This window comes from Vipera ursinii, assembly GCF_947247035.1.
Source record: "Vipera ursinii genome assembly, chromosome: 1".
In the NCBI taxonomy this organism is placed as follows: domain Eukaryota; kingdom Metazoa; phylum Chordata; class Lepidosauria; order Squamata; family Viperidae; genus Vipera; species Vipera ursinii.
In genome coordinates, this window is record NC_139512.1 from 153574953 (window position 1) to 153592907 (window position 17955).

At 37.7% G+C, this 17955-nt stretch overlaps 1 protein-coding gene across 1 annotated transcript in view; it reads right to left on the minus strand.

Moving 5' to 3' along the window:
* Positions 1-6650: 6650 nt before the first annotated feature.
* LOC310642029 (sodium channel protein type 1 subunit alpha-like) overlaps positions 6651-17955 on the minus strand; it is a gene marked incomplete at its 5' end in the record, with an annotated part of 73043 nt that continues 61738 nt past the window's right edge. The window contains 5 exon segments of the mRNA XM_083365406.1: positions 6651-7819; positions 9692-9962; positions 10552-10649; positions 15711-15852; positions 16097-16150. Of these exon segments, the coding sequence (XP_083221532.1) occupies positions 6654-7819; positions 9692-9962; positions 10552-10649; positions 15711-15852; positions 16097-16150 (1731 nt within the window). The 3' untranslated portion in view covers positions 6651-6653.

Genomic DNA, 17955 nt, shown 5'->3' on the forward strand with positions numbered 1-17955 from the left:
TATCCTTTTCTCGCCTGCATCCAAGTTGATTGATTATGCTCCCTCAAGTCGTTGGCGATTCTTAACAGCCGCGCAGCTTTTTCTCCGTGACGATTTATCCCTAGCCTGGCACCTGCGACTCTTCCACCGGTGCGCTAAGTTACATATTGTCTTTTGTTCCGCCTTTCCCAGCAACGGAGTCTTTTCCAGAGAGCTGGGTAGTAAGATAATTTGAGCCTGATCATTTACATGCGCTAAAGAGCTCCTTATTCAAAAGTAATTGTTCAAACTCGGACAGTCAACTGATTGAAGCTGGAGTCCCAAATACAATCTCTTTGAGCGTGTGCCATATACCTCTCCCTTGGCGCGCCCCTGGTGCAATTCTCTGCTTAATTTGTTGTTATATTCTTGAATGGTGCTTTATTCTGATTAATCGCAAACTATAGCCACCTCAGTTATGAATTATAATTTCCCCCGTGTATTATTATGGTAGCCTCCAGAGATTTACATGGCTCCTACTCTGATGATGTTCAGAAAATCTTTGAAAAACTAGTTGTTTCCCTGGATTTTATGTAAGGATGGCTATTAATCTCATTTAAGATTTTATGTCTGGTGAATTGTCTTTTCTGGAGGACATGGTTTGTACTCTTACTGTTTTATTATATTACCTTTTATTGTTTGTAAGCTGCATGGAGTTGTATGGAATTGGGCAGCCTCTACGTCTAATCAATTAATGATTAAACTTTATCATTGTTACATTATTTATTGGGGGAATTGATCTGGGCTGTTGTAAAGTTGGGGAAAGGAGAAAGCTGATGTCACCTGGTGGGGAATTTATCATAAGGAGCAAGGAAATAGCTTAGAATGCTTAGATTCTAGGGGCCCAACTGGAGAAAGAGTAAAAGGGAAGGTTATGCAGGTAAACTCCTGGTTCTCATCCTGAAGCTTTAACCACTACGCCAAATTGGCTTTCATATGTTTATGGATTTAAATAATACTGAGTTTAGAAAGACCTTACTTGGTTGTTGGGTGACAGGCAGAGTGTAATCCTGAATTCTTCAAGCAAAACTGTCAGGATAGCGGAGTGTGGGTAACGATAATTTTCCAACATTTAATTGTAGTATACAAATATTCTTGCCTTTGTATAAATTTGGTTGTAGAGCTGGATGTTTGTTGCTTAAGGGATTAGTAACACAGCATGGTTTTCAGTTGTGAAATCAAAAAAGGAAAATGGCCCCAAATTTGTCTTCATCTCTGTACTGTATAACAGACCACTCTGGAAAGCTTCAATCTAGAAAGTTGTTTCCATCATCTGTCCTCTCTGGTGGTACTGATGCTTCATTTTCTAGTTTTTACTGTCAAAAAGCAGAAGGGGAGAAATTGATTATGTGCCATCAAGCTGTTATTGAAACCTACCGGTAAACTGATTTTCTCCATAATGATCTGACCTCATCCTGGTCTTTCTGATCTTCCAGCAGTGCATTCATTACCACTGTAACCGAGTCCATCCACCTTGCTGCTGGCTGTTGCCTTCTTCTGTTTTCTTCCCAGCATTAGAGATTTTTTTTTTTGTTTCCTTCCCAGCATTAGAACTAGGTCTTCAAACAATGTACCCAAAGTAGGATAATCTGAGCCTGGTCATTTGTGCCTCAAGTGAGAACTTGAGTTGATTTGTTCAATAACCCATTGGTTTGTTCTTGGCTGTCCACAGTATTCTCAGGTGTCTTCTCCAACATCAAAGCTCCTAAGTGTCAATAATCTATCTTGCCTCTTCAAAGTCCAACTTTAGCTTACTTAGAGGGAGAAAGGTAGTAACTCTATTAAAACCATGTTAATGTGCTACAATAATTACACACATAAAAGTTAGAATAACCTGTCATGGAAAATTCAGAACAACAGAGCTCAAAACTGAGAAATAACTAGTTGAACCTTGAACAATAGGAAAGCCAAAATGTTTATGGAAGATGAGGGCCACAAGATGGAAAAATGCTTAGCATTTAGCTTGTACTTTTTAATAGCCAGTGGTCCATGCTTACTGCCTTGTAATAAATATATGCACATCTGTTTATGTCTTAGAAATGTTTTAGGCTTAAAGACATTTTATTGCTTTTTCTACAATATTGCTTTTTCTGCAATATTTCTGTCTATGCTTTCTTTCTTATGTTAGGGCTTCTCACATGTTGTTCATTTTTTATTATGTAGATTGTTTAATTCACTGAACAGTTCAATAAAGACTTTCTCTGTCCATTTCTCAACTACAGTGGCTGGAAATACAGTGATCCAAGACACTGGATGACATCAAATTGTAGAAGGCTGGTGTGAACAGGAAGGTCCTGAGTTATGAACAGATGTCCTCTCCTGCACTGGAGCAGGTGTCTTTCTCCTCCTCCCCTCCACCCCAAAGCATATAACATATCCTTCAAATTTGCCTCACTGTGTTGACCAACGTACATTGTAATTTTATAATGAACATAGGAGTTGTAATGGGGAAGTTACTCTTGTTTAATTCCACTGCTGGACATAATTCTGGCTTATGACAATGTGTTCCTTAGCAGAGAAAAACAAGAACCATGGACATAGAAAATAAAAATGACTTTTTCCCCTCCTGAAACCTTATTTTCAATTGAGGGACATCTATTTTTTTGGGACTCCTGCTGCATGAGGTCCAGAACTAGACTTTCTACCCTGAAAAGAAACCATCATCAAGAAATGAAAACTCTTCTAATTCATACTTAGTGCAGTATTTTCCTTTTTTCCCCCTCAATCATTATGGAAATATTTTTGTTTGCTGAAGAAAATCTTTAAAAGGGGATAATTCCTCAGATGTCTCTGGTCAAACAAAAATTATATTTAATTTGCAAATTTTTACCCATTCTTTACAGCATTTTTTAAAAAGTCCTAACTTAATCATTGTGATTTCCACAGTTCTAGGATAGGCAGTCCTCAACCTATGACCACAGTTGAATCCAAAATTTTCATTGTTAAGCAAGGCAGGTGTTAAATAGGTTGTGCCCCATTTTAGCTTTTTTGCCATAGTTGTTGAGTGAATCACTGCAGTTGTTAAGTGAATCATACAATTGCTAAGTAAATCTGGCTTCCTCCATTGATTTGCTTATCAGAAGCTAGCTGGTGATCACATGACCCTGGAACATACTCCTGAAAATATCATGAAGTACATTAATACCTTCACACTGGAGTTTTATAAAAATATGACAAGTGGGTCCTTCAAAGATTTGAAAGAGTGGGAATTGGCAACCCTCTTTTCGTAGTTTCCTTTGGAAGCCTTAGTCACCAACATCAACATTTAGATCATATGATAGCAACAAAAATTTACATTGCTGTTCATTTGTAGACCTACTTTTACAACTATCGTAAATACATGCCAGTTGCCAAGTGTCCGAATTTTGATCATACAACCATGGGGATGCTACAACGGTTGTATGAAAACCAGTCATTAAGTCTTTTTTCAGTCCTGTTGTAACTTCGAACAGTCACTAAATGAATGGGCGTAAGTTGAGGATTATCTGTACGGTATACTGAATAATACCAATATATGATATATATAATACCAATATATGGAATCACTACCTTCAGGCAGCCATAAAGTAGCTGTTGATACTTTGGCAAATAAAGTGAACTAGTTTCCAATGCTTACATATAATTTCCAGCTGTCCAGCAGCAATTGTGGTTTTCAAACCAAATTACCATTTTTCTAAAAATCACTTTCCTATATTGCACATGAATTACATATTTCCGTTATGTATTTAACTAAGCTTGGCCAAGTAAAATAACAGAGAGAATTCAACGGAACAGGTACAAAATATATGATGGCAAGAAAGACATTTACTAATCTAATCTATTAGCCTCAGATATAATGCACTGATACATTCATTCTAATACATTTTGACACATTAGTCCCAATTCCCAAAATGTACATTGCAAGATCCATACTTAAGTCAATATAATTTTTTGTGTGTTTTCGGCTAATGGCTCAAAACCACACTTCACGATGTTCGCGGATACATGGATTTTTCAGAAGATAGTGACCCTTCTCACTACACCATATGCTTTCAATTCTTGTCTGAATTTACTTATTCCTGGGAAGAAACTAGGATTACTTCTAAATTGTGCACATATGCAAGACCTTCCATCTTTAATTTCAAAGATCTTTTTGATATCAGCTCTTCATTTAAAAGAACATTTAAAACTTAAAAGGTTAGGTGGGGCTTGGTGGATGCCAAGAAGTCCATTGGATAGGCTGGTATCCACAGGCACAAATGGAGGACCATGGGGATTATACAGCTTTCCATCTTGGAGCAAGTAAGTGATGGCCTGGGACTGTTTCATGCTTGAAATGATGATCACGATCTGTGAAAATTGAATACATCATCTCTAGAGTTGAATTCAGAGAACCACATCCATGACACCAAACGCTGCCATGCAATTTCTATGTTCTCTTATAGCAAGCTTCATTATATCGATGGAACTTTCTTCCATATAAGTATGTTTATTAACATTTTAGTTACATTCTTATTTATGACAGAGATTGAATTCCATTTTATTTTAGAGATGAAAAATAACCAAGGAAATTACAATAAAAAAGTAAACTTTATTATTTTTGCACATTGGTAATTATGTATAACGTTACTGAGAATATTAGTAGCATTTCCTGCATGCAATTCAACAATACAATAAGTTGATAGTTTATTAAAAGAAAGCATCTATATTTAACATATATAAGAAACAAAAAATTTCTGGATGTATTTGGTTACATAATTTTGCTATTCTTTTCTGTGAAAAAATACCAATATATTAGCAATGATTCTAAAGCATGGAATCAAAGAAATATACACAGTTAGCATTAAATAATTCCAGGAAAAATACTGTGCTTCTGAGAAAAAAAATGCTACATTTTCTGATGCAGGCACAGCTAAAAAATTAAACCAAATCTTATATCCTTTTCTTACAGCAAAGAATAGCTGTTTGGAAGCTAGCAAAATTGGGATATTTCTTTCACAAATCATTGATTTATTGCATCTTGAAAATATTAGCAAGTACAATTTAAAAAGCAGAAAGCTACAATTACCCGTCTCTTCTTCATTTCTTGTTTTCTGATATTCTTTCATGAAAAAAGTGCTATGGAAAGAATCTAACTTAAAAGGCTGCAATATCAACCTGAAGATAAAATTCTTTCTTATTTTATGTACATAATGCTCAAAAATAACACAACTTGATCTTTACAATATTTATATTTCCTTATAAAATTCTAACCACATTATTTTCAACAGGTTTAGGCATTTGCAGTATACTCTGTACAGTTTGGCTATACATCGGGTTTGTTTACTTAAAATGTTAAAATGTCAAACAAAAAAAAAAGATCTCTCCAATATTGCTTAATGATAGGAGGAAATGAGGTCTTGTTGAACTCTTTTTTTTCCACTTTACCTCTGACATTCGGCTCCCTGTATTTAAGATTCTGGCCAGTCCAAAGAAGAGAAGCGTAGGCAATATAAACATGCATTGATTGAATCCAAACTACCTATAATGGTACAGAATACATCGTTTTACCTGCTGAAAGCTTGCACACTAAACTTATTGTGGTACATACATAATGTGCTCGGATCATTATTCATTTGCTCAAACGTGCACCACAAGTAAAGGACTATTTACACAACAGAGGGATCTTCATTAGACACACGTTGGCAATCCTGCTGAGAGCTAAAGATGGCTAAACAATATTGCAGGAGGGAAAAAAAGTAAACATATTATAATCGAGTTGGGGGTCTGTTCAGGACTGGTGGGGAAGAGAGGATGGTTGGAGGTCACACTGATGTAAGTGACGCCACACAAAATAAGACAAAGAACCAAGACATAAAACCAGTAATTTCCGACTCCAGTTCTTGTGAGATTTAATTGTCTGTGCAAAAATAATCCATTTGGTTTATTGTTGGTTAAGCACCTCAACATGGAACATTCCTTCAGGGTTAACAGAGTTGTTGAAAACCTGTTGCTCTTCCTAACCAAATGCTTTTCCCACCATGCGTGATTGAGAAGTGCAGCATGCCTCCATGCAAATCATTTTGGTGTGCATATAAGAGAGTCATAACATAGAACACCTGGGCCTCATACTGGTAATTTACTACTTACCCCCTTCCCCAACATAAACCCCATTTACAAAAATAGTCACAATGTGTGAATAGAAACAAAGAAAAGGGTGAATCCACCAACCCAGATTTTGTAAAAAGATGACAAATATGGCAGTTGAAATGCAAACAGTAGATACATTGACCGTACTAAGAGTTGTATGCTTAAACACACACACACACACACACACACACACACACACATTCATACACACACATACACACCAAAGAAAAGTTAAGTTTTTTCCCCCTCAACTCCTTTTACTGGTCCCTACAATCTAATCAGCCATTTTCTCTCCTCTTCAGCAGTGTCAGCTGGTAATAAAAACAGTAACCTCCTGTCATTCTTTCTACATTTTACAGTTGTATTTTGATAAGGGGTTGCTGTCTTGTTAGAGGCACTGACCTTAGGAATACAGTACATTTGTAAAAACTTGTCTGTTTGGCATAGACCACCTGGAGGAGTTCTGTTTACACAACTACATTACTCACACAGGCTGTAAACAATTAGTCACCCAATCACAGAGATTTTTATTTTTTCTTTTGTACATCTTTGCCTTCTTTTTCATGTTTTTCTTCAACTGGCTTGGTTACACGATCGTAGGATGGTGGACAGATAGCTGTTGACATGGTCATGTCTGTGTAAGAGTTTTCATTCATCTTGTCAACGAGGAATTCGTCTTTAATACGCTGGCTAGCCCCTCCTTCGATTTTATTTTTATTATATAAAAATGAAGCTTGCTTCACTGTTTGTGTCAGACGATAACGTCTGTATGCTCGTTGGATGATGACAGCCGATAGCTCCTCTTGTTTCCTTTTTAAGGTAGTTGTGATGGGCTCGTAGGAGGATTTGGATGGATTTGACTGCATGAAGCGGTCTTCCATCTGAATGCGGAGAGCATCCATCTCTCCGCTTTCCCCCAGGACACGTTTGGTGAAAGCAAACAAGATGTCGAGGCAGTGAATTCTGTCACCACTTACCATGGGCAGGTCCATTGCAATAAGTTGAACCTTGTTTGGTTTAGGTAAGTGAAGAGGGGGCTCCAGAGCAGCTGCAAACTCTGAAAGTTTTTCAAATTCCATAAACTGTGTAGCATCTGGGTCAAACTTTTCCCAGACCTCATAGAACATCTCAAAATCATCCTCGCTCAAAGGCTCAGCACTTTCTTCAGTTGCCACACCAAAGTTCTCTAAAATGACAGCAATATACATGTTCACTACAACTAAAAATGAGATGATAATGTAACTGACAAAGAAGAAAATCCCAACCGAAGGATTGCCACAGTCTCCTTTGACGGAACTTCCTGGGTGGTCTTTTTTAGGGTCACAGTCTGGAGGCCCGCTGTTCAGGATGGGTGCTAGCAAACCATCCCAGCCAGCAGAGGTGGTGATCATAAAGAGGCAGATCATGCTGTTGCCAAAAGTTTCAAAGTTGAACATGTCATCAATGCCAACTTCTCTCTTCACATAGGCAAAGTTGGACATTCCAAATATGGCGTAGATGAACATGACCAGGAAAAGGAGGAGACCAATGTTGAACAAGGCAGGGAGAGACATCATCAAGGCAAAAAGGAGAGTGCGGATTCCCTTTGCCCCCTTGATTAGACGCAGGATTCGACCTATCCTGGCAAGCCGAATTACTCGGAACAAAGTGGGGGACACAAAATATTTCTCAATGATCTCTGCCAAAAACATACCTGTTAAAAATTAAACAAAATAGTCAACATCAAAATTTATCAACATCAAAACCTTACCTTCTCTTATGGGGAAGTCCTTGCAGAAGATGACTTAAATTTACAAAACATTTGGATTCCAGTTTGGTTTGGGGATAGAAGCAAGCCTTGATAACTGCCCCGGTGGAAAAATGGGTAGGTAATTCTGCCCCTTAGTCCTGGATAATCTCAGAGATATTTGAGACTATTGACCATGGCATTCTTCTAGATTATGCTGTGGAAGTTGGAGTTTGGAAGGCTCTGACTTATGACAATGCAAATCCAGTATTAAAAATAATAACAGACTTCTGCTCTCCTGATGGTATTTGGTCTGCAGGCTATTACTGTACCAAGCTCTATCTTGTCTTTTACGCTACGTTATTCAACGTGTACATGAAAATACTAGATGTTCATATTTATTAAAAACTGGTCAAAAGTGTAATTTACCTACATGCAAATGTACTTGCTCAATAGTTCAATAAATTAATATGTTGGAACGTTAACATTTTATTTACAAAGTAGTTTTATAATTTGGTTAATTAATTTTAAATAGTTAGATTTGTCAGTATTTTATTTTTTGTTTTTATATTGTTCAATAGCCTAGACTATGAACATCTATTAATTATCTAGAAAATGTTTATGCATTTTAATTTAAGCCTTGTAAACTCTCCCAAAAATGTATAAAATGCTTGTGATAAAGATACTAACATAAAATTATAATTTTAGAATTCAGCCCTCAAGGATCATGAGACCGTAAGCAGGGGAAATTAACTCTCATAGTGAATAGCAATGATGGGTGAATAGAATTTAGCTACCCTTTTGACTATTATCTATGAAGTGTCTTGGAAGAGAAGAAGAATAAGGCAGACATCTGTTTCACTGTGCCTCATTGTTATATGAGGCATAATTAAATCTTTGTGGCAATTTAAATAAAAGGGGCAACAAAGGCTTTTAGTGATTTAATTTCCTCCAAGGCAGACGATCTTATACAGATGTACCACTGAATCTCCCTTTCAAAAGAGCCAAAGATTAAGACTATGAGGTTAGCTAATGTCAAAACTCTTATGTGTACTGGGAACACAATACTGGTATTTGGCCAATGTGAAGGGTCTTCTTCTTATGCTTTAGTCATAATTTTTGAAGTAAAGCTTAGGCCTCATATCCCTCTGAATTGGCTTGGAAAGCCTCATGGAATAGTAGTATAAGAGCTAAAAGGACCAAGATGAGATGGAAAGAGCTTGAGGCCAATAGATCCTTGACAGAAATTATGTCGATCTGTCAACCACTTTTCGCCCTGAGAAATGAACTGCTTTCGGTCCATTAGGACACATAGGAGGGGGAAAGATGTAAAATTTGAACCTGGGATTCAGTCAGCAGTTCCTGGTTTTTCAATTCTATTATGTCTCCTTCTATTATCTATAAAAATTATCTTATCCTGTGCTCCTGGATCTCTGCACCTTACGTTTTCAGTCTGATTAACGGTCTGACAAGCAAACACTTCTTGAAGAAAGCGGATTTGTATTCTCGGATTGCAACTTTTCACCCAGTTAGTGTGCTGCCAGATTTAGCTAGGTTGGCAGCTAGTTGGTTAAGCACATTGAGGAAAAAGAGTGATGGATGTCTGATAATTTGAGAGCTAATAACCTGCCTGAAATCTGCATCCTGGATAAGATTACATTGCCTGACTAAGGCATCATGATGAACATTTTTCTAGAAATATACAAAAAATACAGTACCCAAATAACAGGTATCTATTTTCCATAAGAATAATTTATGTAGAGTAGAGAATTCATGTATTGGAAACTGAATAATAAGAAAAGCTAAATGTGAGATTTAAATGGTTATAATAGTTCTTACCTACAATGGAAAGGATGACCACCACAAAGTCAAAAATGTTCCATCCGATTGTGAAATAATAATAGCGCAGGGAAATTAGTTTGAGGACACATTCTCCAGTGAAAAGGACAATAAATATAAAATTAATGCGGTAGAGAATATCTTCCGTTTGTTTACTTTGATCATCTGTTTCTACCATCATGGTGATCATGTTAAGGCAGATAAGAATCATAATACTGATGTCAAATACTTGTTTGGTCACAAAATCAAACACGAAGCCTTGATATTTGTTCTGAAGTATAGAAAAAGAAATAATATTTAATGGAGGCTATGGTGGGCACATTTGTTTAAGTAGAATTTAATTGAACTAAGATGCTAATAAATACAGGTAGTCCTTGACTTACAACAGTTTGTTTAGTGACCATTTGAAGTTATAACGGCAGTGAAAAAGTGACTTATGACCACTTTTCACATGATTTTTGCAGCATCCCCACGGTCATGTGTTCAAAAATCAGAGGCCTGGCAACTGGTTCATATTTCTGACGGTCGCAGTGCCCCGGGGTTCACGTGATCACCTTTTGCGACCTTCTCATGAGCAAAGTCAATGGGCAAACCAGATTGATTAAGAAAGAGTCACTTAACAACCATGTTGCTAACTTAACAATTGCAATGATTCACTTAACAACTGTGGCAAAAAAGGTCACAAAATGGGGCAAAACCCACTTAGGAAATAAGTGGTCGTAACTCGAAGACTACCAGTATGCAAGTAGGAGAATTAAAGAAAACAAACCAAATAGTCCTCTCTTCCCCTTTTTCCTCTATCTATTCACTTAATTTAAAATTACATTTTGGTTGTGAGTAGACTGGATCATATTACTTACCCCTGGCCTAGGTATAGGTTTTTGAGGTTTTTTTGACCCCAATTTTTTCATTGCATTGTAGTACTTTTTCTGTTCTTCTGTCATAAAGATGTCTTGGCCTCCAAAGTAATGGCATGAAGATGAAGATTAGTTATAATCATATTCTTGTGTAAAGATCTTAAATATTAAATGCACTTATAAGATATTACAAACTAAAAATAAACATTGGGCCTAATTTATTTTTATAGTGAAAACGCTACACAAATCTAACCATGTAAAGAAAGGTAACACGTGTTCAAACTTCAGTTTATTTTTTACAATTTGTTGAATAATAAATTTACTGAATAATCAGCTTGCTTCAATTGTTATTATTAAAGAATTTATTTAGAGGCTGAGGTGGAAAATTTATAGAGGAAACAAGAATAAAAGAGTTCATAGGGAAAGGCGAGGGGAAAAAAACCCCACAACCTATGTTTAAAGACAGCTTTTATCTTGCATCCAAAAGACAGCCCAATGCCAGCTTTACGTCAACATGAAAGCAGTACCACAACATAAAACCACCACAACATGAAACAACCCATGAGGACTTTCTATAGTTCATGGGGAAGGAACTTTCAGAAGTTAGTGATAATGGGCTCGTTAGGGCTGGTCTGAGCCATCCTGTCTGAAGCTCTGTGCCTTCGTGGCCTTTTGTGCTTTGGTTACCTTTCTTGCATCGCTTTTATTTATTTTTTTTTCTTTTGGGGATACAGAGGTAGATGGCCAGGAACACTAGCCCCATGTAAGACCAAATGCAGGTGTTCTAAACCGAATTAAAAGCATTTAAAAATCTTTATCAGTCCAGTGAGGAATTGCATATGTGGGTTCACATCATTCATAGAATTATTTCTATTGTTGTTAAGATGATGCTGAGTGGAAAAGAGAAAGACAGTGGGGATTCTGCCAGTTGTTGCTCTAAAACCTCCCAAAGTTATACTATGTAGGAGCAGCGACACTAATAAGCCCTGTTCCCGTGGCACCGTAAATGTAGGGAGTGGGGTCAGAAATTTTGTGTCAAGTTACTTTTGTGTGCCTCAAGGATGGGACGGAAGCACCTTAGCTTGAACGACTTGCCTCCAGAAGCTGTGGATGCTCCAACACTGGAAGTTTTTAAGAAGAGATTGGACAACCATTTTTTTCTGAAATGGTATAGGGTTTCCTGCCTGAGCAGGGGGTTGGACTAGATGACCTCCAAGGTCCCTTCCAACTCTGTTATTCTATTATTCTGAACAGGCCTAAGCAGTTATGGACAAATGCTCATCGTCATAAGTCTTTAGGCAGCAGAACTACTTTACTTCTGCCATTGAGATGAGATGGTTGAACGCACAACTTTAGATTGTGGAACTCCTAGCAACTCCAATCACTGGTCAATTTAGCTTCAGTCGCTGGGCCACAAGATTCTGATCCTTGCTAAATTGACAGGCAAACCGGGGCTGTTATTGTAGCAGAATCTTAGGAGTATTCTGATAGGAGCTCTTATTACAGTTGGCCAGACAGATGGAAGAAGCTATGAAATGTCTTATAACAGTACATCATTTATGCATATTGTTATGCCAGTTTGTCATGCCTCTCTTTGAAACGGATAAGATAAAGGAAGGCAATGAACATTGTTCTGTGTTAAATTACACATAAGCATAAGCATAGCCCTTATAAATATTAAACCTGGATGAGAAAAGAGGAACACTGGGCATCTAGCTGGCAATCCAACACCATTAAACTTTTTTTTTATTGAAACAATGTACATAAATTCAACATGATTGAACTGAGTCCCAGGTTGGTGGGTGTAGTAGTCAAAGAGGTGGCCTAGAAACCAGGGGATCAGGAACCAGGAAGTTCTAGGCCTTCCTTAAGCATGAAAGTTGGCTGGGTGACTTTGGGCCAGTCACTGTCTCTCAGCCCAAATCATCTCACAGAATTGTTGTGGGGAAATAGGATGCAGGAGTATTAAGTGCCATCTGGGGTTATTTATTAAAAAGGATTAAAATATGACTATTGCTGTTCTTGGAGAGCAATCAGTGTCCAATGAACTTTACAGTATGGATGAATTTAAGTAAGAATAGATTGGAGAATACTCTGGAGAGTATGCAGACTCAGATAAGCTGCTCAAATCAAGTTGTGTAGGCAAGAAACAGAAGCCGACAAGGTGATTTAGAGATAATTTAGAAAACAAGTGGAAAAGTTCAGACGATTTCTAGAAAAAGCAAAGTACTGGCATGAATATCTAGGAAGACAAGAAGGATGAATATGAGAATTTCAAATACGGCATATTGGGGACCTGAGATGGCTAGAATTGGGATTCATGGGGAAAGCAAGGCCTAGAGAATAGAATTGGCATTATGGAAGTTCTCCCAAAGCTTGCTAGAGCTTCTAGATAGGAGTTATACAACATTTACAAACAATTTTTTTTAAAAAAAACTTCCAGGTCAAAGAAAGTCATGACAATTCTGACAATTCCCAAAATAGTTTCACACAGAGAAAGAGAACATTATACATATTGTTGAGATCAGTGAGGCAGTTCAGGACGAAGGAACTTTAGTGACTGTTCAGGACTGTGCAGCTTGAAAGATTAGCTGGTTCTATACCCAGCTTTAAAGCTATACTAAAGCAATAGCACTGAGATAAGAATGGTTGGAGGCCTTTCCCCATTTTGCTTTTAATTACCCTTTTCTTCTTGGTGTGTTTAATTGTGGTCTCTGTTACCACACGAAACATACTGAATTGAAGACGTGCCTCATGCTTAGTTCTTGCATAAAATACAAACTCCAAAGAAAACTAGCTTTGACAGATTCCTCTGGACTCAAAGCAAAGCCTCTCTTTTTTAAATCACATAATAGAGAAAGTAAGGTGCCTACCAGAATGGAGTAAAATTCAGCTCTGCTATTTACTATGTAAATTATTAGCACTTTTCCAGAGCCCTGGTGGCACAATGATTAAATGCAGTATTGCAGGCTAACGCTGCCCCCAGCCTAGATTTTGATCCTGAGCAGCTCTAGGTTGATTCAGCCTTCCGTCCTTCCCAGGTTGGTAAAATGAGGACCCCGATTGTTGAGGCAATATGCTGATCCTGCAAACAGCTCAAAGAGCGCTGTAAAACACTATGGAGCGGTATATAAGTCTGAATGCTATTGCTATTTTCACTCTCCAAAAACTTGTGTTTCACTGCTGTATCAAATGATTTTTCCTTCTAAGGCTGCTTTCCTACCAGCCTTAGGAGAAATGAACCACATCAGTCTCTCCCAAGCCATAATTTCCAGAACTGATTTTGTGCCACTCTAAATTCTAACAAAATGTATTATGAGGTTAGCATTTAAAAAACTCGGTTCCCAAAATATCTAGCCAATGTGAATCCTGATTGTTGTGTTTCCTCGAGATTTCTAAAGTGAAAAAAAAACAACCTCTTATTCAAACATTTGAACAGCTGAAGTATTTATCTTCCTAAATACTTCAGTTTTCAGCAGTACGGTTAAGCTAGAAGCAGTGCAAATTTGAGTCCAAAATAAAAGCAATTACTCCTACAATCAGAATAGAATAATGAAATGTTATAATTTAGTTGATTGGGTTGAAGAACTCATTTTGTCAGTATATGAATTTTCTGTCATACATTCCAACAGATTTCATCAGCACATGATTCTTATATACAATGACAGCAATCAAGATAACCAATATGATTATGGGCTCTCAAGCACACGATTGACAACCATTTCAAATCTTTTGCATCACTTCAGAGACCAACCATTGTTCCAAATTTTGCAAAAGAATTGTCAACCTCACACTGATTCTTTGGAGAACATTTTGCATACTCGAGTAACATCTTATAAGAATTCTGCATTCTGCATAAATGTGAAAGATTTTCAAACAATTAAAAATTATCTTAATTTTATATGAAGAGATGGCAAGAGTAGTTCTGGAAGTGAAGGATGTGTTGGTGTGTTTGCAAGTGATACCTTTTTTGCTTTAACTTATTGAATTGAATTGAATTGATTAAATTTATATGCCGCCCTTCTCCCTAAGGACTCAGGGCGGCTCACAACAATAAAAAGTTAAAAACATAAAATACAAAATTTAAAAAAGAATTAAACAATACATGTAATAAATACATAACAATTAACCCAATAAAACCAAATTTAAAACTATAGTCAGTCCAGGCCCGATTGTTGGAACATCCATGTCTTCAGGTCACGGCGGAAGGACCGAAGGTCAGGGGCCATCCGCAACTCTGGAGGCAACTCATTCCAGAGGGTTGGCACGCCCACAGAGAAGGCTCTCCCCCTGGGGGTCACCAGCCGGCATTGCTTAGCTGACGGAACCCTGAGGAGGCCGACTCTGTGGGAGAGAAACGGGCGATGGGAGGTTGACAATGGCAGCAGGTGGTCTCACAACTTATCCAAGTCAAGGAAGAGAAGAACAGATGTTCCGATATCAGTTCACCATGTAAAATTAAGTTTGAGACCAGGCATATCCTTCCTTCTCATTTTAACACAGATAAAAAACAGACTTGGCTGAATTATTTTTAATTTAATAAATTAATATTTCATGTAAATTAACCCCATGATTTAAAAATGGGATGGGGTGAGAGGGAGATTTTTTTTTATTATTACATTTATATCCCACCCTTCTCCGAAGACTCAGGGCGGCTTACAAGCTTAGCAGTAGCCTTCATTCTATGTATATGCCTGCTTATTAGGGCTTTCACACACACCCCAAGCAGCATTATTACAAAGTCAGCTTAATTGCCCCCAACAGTCTGGGTCCTCATTTTACCTACCTTGGAAGGATGGAAGGCTGAGTCAACCTTGAGCCTGGTGGGATGGGAACCTGCACTAATTGCAGGCAGCTGGTGTTACTTAAGGAGGCATTAGCCCACTGCTCCACCAAGGCTCAATATGTATGAATAAAGTTTGAGTATGAATAATATTGATAAATACTATGATAAGCATTAAGGCTCCAGTGTGAGAGGAGATAAAACTGAATATTCAAAAGTTGAATTTGAATACTACCATCCAGAATTTTGCACAGCATATGTTCTCTCAAATGATTGTGAATATTTGTAGGTTTCTCCACTTACTTATAAATCTCATTTAACAATTCACATAGGCCATGAATCCACCTTTCAGAAAAATATAGAGTATATATATAAATACTTATCTTCTTTTTTTGTTGATTGAAGTTATCTATGATGACACCAATAAATAAATTCAGGGTAAAAAATGATCCAAAGATGATAAAGATAACAAAGTAAATATACATATAAAGGTTATCTTCATACAAAGGCTGTTCAAGCACCTACAAAATAAGTAACAAGAGAGCAAAAATCAGAAAAAAAAGATTGCTTAAACTACACAAATTAGTATTAATTTAATACTAATCTTTACAATGATTGTCATGGAATTCTTATATTATAACATCAGGGCATTATTTATATATTCATGTATTAGTTAATATTACCAGATTTTATGTTCACATATTTAATAACAAATAAGGAAAATCTAGCTTATTTTACAACACCCAAGAAATCCAAAGCACTTACTTTTCTTGAATCAACTGCCGCATACATAATATCCATCCATCCTTTAAATGTGGCCTGCATTCAAAAATATTTAAACATATAAATGATGGCAATCAATGGTTTCCATCTTAATATGTATCAACAACACAATATTCCAATAGAAATATTTCATATATATTAGCAAATGGGATGGGTTGAACATTTTGCTTTCTATGAATTGGATACAGGGGTGTACTGGCATAGAAATTTCACTGTGTTCAGTAAGGTTAAGTATACATAGGATTCAAGAAGTCACAGACTGTGCAAGATTAGTTTCTTCCAGCCTCTGCTCTAGGAATTTAAACTACACAAAGCCCCAATGGGGACATCTAAAGCTTATTCCCCAGTCCCCAACCATATACCTAACCCACAGGTCGGCACCCCGCAGCTCCGGAGCCGCATGCGGCTCTTTGAGCCGTCTCCTGCGGCTCCCAGTCGCCCGGTGCACGCGCACCTCTCCGAACGGGGAGTGGTGCACGCACACCTCTCCAAATGGAGAGTGGTGCTGCCCGTTTGGAGAGGTGCGTGCACACCTCTCCGAATGGGCGGAGGTGCGCACGCACCTCTCCAAACCTTTGGAGAGGTGCGCGCGCACCTCTCCCCGAATGGGCAGTGGCGTCGCTCGTTTGGAAAGCTGCCGCGGCCCGTTTACAAAGCTACCGCCTTCGGAGGAAGGCGGCAGCCTGCAAACGGGCCGTGGCAGCTTTCCAAACGGACGGCGCCACTGCCCGTTCGGGTGGAGGTGCGCGCGCACCTCTCCAAAGGGGAGACCCGTCACCGCGCAGGTGCCTCCCATTTTGCGCATGTGCAAAATGTTTTTTGCGCATGCGCGTGCGTGGATGCACACACACGCACTTTTTGCGGCTCCCACTTTTTTGTTTGTGTGATGGAACCGGTTCCGAGTGGCTCTTTTCCTTTTTCCGGTTGCCAACCCCTGACCTACCCCATGAATAAATTCAGAGAAAATAAAAGATTTTTTTTTCTTTTAAACTCTTGGATGACCTCATTTCTGCCCTGTTCTCTGCAGTTTTCAGGGCAATCGTTATAGGTCAGGAATATGGTTGGGGTTTCCTCGCCTACAACTAGGCCTATTATATTGAATTTCATTTCCTGAATTTGGTCCCAAATACAAATAAAAAAGAATGATTGCATTGTTTTCACCTTATTAGAAATGTACATCTTTTAGATAAGTGAAGATCAAATAACATTTAAAACCCAATGCTTGGTATTCTAATTATACAAAGCCTAGGTATAAAATATGGTAGATTTGAAAATGGGGCAATAAACTAGCTTACTGCCTTCTTATTTATCTGTTTGTTAACTGATATTTGTATCCGACTCCCTAAGATAAAGTTGTCTGAACAATTCATAATCCATAAGAATTAAACACACCGCATAAAATAGCAACAGAATTAACCCGCATTAGCAATAAATGTTTTTAAATGAAAGCTTTGGACTTCAGAAATTCTGGATGAACATATAGGTCTTCTCTTGATACTGAAAAATTATAAAGAAGAAAACCTCATTTTATTAGGCAAGGAAATTTAAAGTATCTTGCAGTGTGAACAAGTTAACAGAAAAGCCTTTAATTGCAACATTTCAAACTCTGCACATTGGAAAATTGTGTTGATCCAATGCAAATGAGAATGTGTGACCACAAGGGAGATCAGAATGATGCCAGTCTAAGAATGGATGCAAATTTCACTCTTTTTTTCTGCCCGCAGTGTGACGTCAGAATGATAAAATTGGAAAGTTCCCATGTACACAGACTGATGGAATTCTAAATTACCTAGCATGGGCATGATATGAGAAAAACATTTGAATAAAAATTGTGGAATTGG